The sequence below is a fragment of the Otolemur garnettii genome, unplaced genomic scaffold (genome assembly GCF_000181295.1).
Source record: "Otolemur garnettii isolate 467f Iridium unplaced genomic scaffold, OtoGar3 scaffold00277, whole genome shotgun sequence".
Classification (NCBI taxonomy): domain Eukaryota; kingdom Metazoa; phylum Chordata; class Mammalia; order Primates; family Galagidae; genus Otolemur; species Otolemur garnettii.
The window spans coordinates 93,154-94,762 of record NW_003852672.1 but is presented as its reverse complement, the minus strand read 5'-3'; the positions used below and the strand labels follow the sequence as shown (position 1 = coordinate 94,762).

General features: G+C 58.1%; 1 protein-coding gene across 1 annotated transcript in view; it reads right to left on the bottom strand.

The window, feature by feature from the left end:
* The window catches only part of SEMA4B (semaphorin 4B), a 46,814-nt gene that overhangs the window by 4,222 nt on the left and 40,983 nt on the right, over positions 1-1,609 (bottom strand). The window contains exons 12-13 of the mRNA XM_012813572.2: positions 1,337-1,570; positions 950-1,116 (exon numbers count right to left, since the gene is read on the bottom strand). Of these exons, the coding sequence (XP_012669026.1) occupies positions 950-1,116; positions 1,337-1,570 (401 nt within the window). The remainder of the gene's footprint in view (positions 1-949; positions 1,117-1,336; positions 1,571-1,609) is intronic.

Below are 1,609 nucleotides of genomic sequence, written 5' to 3'. Positions count from 1 at the left end.
GGGCTGGGGATTCGAACCCGCCACCTTAGGTGTACGTGGCTGGCGCCTTAGCCAGTTGAGCTATAGGCGCCGAGCCCCCCATCCTGCTACTAAAGCCACTCACTGGTGCCCAGGAAGAGGACATCGTAGGTACGGTGCAGGCCAGGGACACGATGTACGGCCACACGCTGGTAGCGGGCCTGCAGCTGAAGCAATAGCAGGTGGCTGCGGACCTGCCCGTCCATCAGGAAGTGGTCCTTGAGGAAGTTCAGCACGCGGTCTGGGAGCTGCAGAGACGAGTTGATCTTCCTTTCCCGGACACTGTTGGTGATACACTACAGGAGAAAGTCACAGTGAGGCTAGCTCTGCAGGGCAGCTAGCATGAAAGGGGCAGTGCCATCTGTCCCCCGGGTAGCTCAGGCACATCCCCTAAGCCCTGTAGAGCTGGCTGGTCTGAAGGCCTATAGACAGAGCCCAGGGTGTGGAGAAGCCAGGGCTTAGAGGGCTTCCTCGCTGGGTCCCTGCCCACCCACCACTGTTGTGCACATATAGGCCTCGAGAACAGGGACCACACTTCCTTCTCCTTAGCACTCTTTTGCCATGCTCAGGATGTCCTGGCTGAGCAAAGTACACCAGAGCAGCAGACAGCAGGCTTTCTGCAGCCAGTTTCCATGCGACCTACAGTTTCATGAAGCTCTGAAATGGTGCCACGCTACCCGGATGTCTCTCAGGGCCCCCTTAGGTGTATGTGGCTGGCGCCTTAGCCACTTGAGCCACAGGCGCCGAGCCCAGACATTTAATTTATAGTCTGAGCCACAGTACTTGTGAGAGTAAGTAGAGGAACTAGCTAATAACTGTGCTCAAACAGTGAGTGGACAAGAGGCCCTGTGCTGGCCCACAGAGGCCTACGCAGGTGCTCTGCAGCTCAGTATCAAGATCAACAGGGGAAGGGGCCTTTGGCGGGGCTTACCTAGAGGCCAGCTCAGGCTGGTAGAGGCTGACATGCCTGCACCTGGAGCCACCCCATGCGCAGTAGGGGTCACGGGCGAGGAGGCAATCCCCACAGCTCTGGTACAGGCTGCAGTTGGCCACAGGCACCTGGACCACACCCGAGTATGAGGCAGCATACAGTAGGCCCTGCACAGCCAGATGCAGGGGGCTGAGAGGCAGGCTTGGACAGCCAGGGCCACCACTCTCTCTATATGCCACCCACTACCATCCCCAGTGGTCCTCTGTCATCCCACTTTCTACAGGCTGTCTTCCCATCTTGCTCAGCAAGGAAGAAAAAGCTGGGTGGGGATGAAGAGGCACCACACCCCCCAAGCACGCTGTCTGGACACTCCCATCACCTGCTCACCCTGTGGGTGTCCAGGAGCAGGTTCTGCACAGGCTCTCCTGGTGAGAAGATCTGGAGCTCCTCAATAATGTGCACCTTGCGGCCCAGGCTCACTGCCTTGTGGAGTCGGCCATCACCTGAAATGTACAAGGACTCAGGGTCTGGTGGGACTGCGACTCGGGATCCACCAGCCACATGCCTTCCCCCCACCCTGCTACTTTTTTTTTTTTTTAGACAGAGCCTCAAGCTGTCCCCCTGGGCAGAGTGCTGTGGCATTACAGCTCACAGCAACCT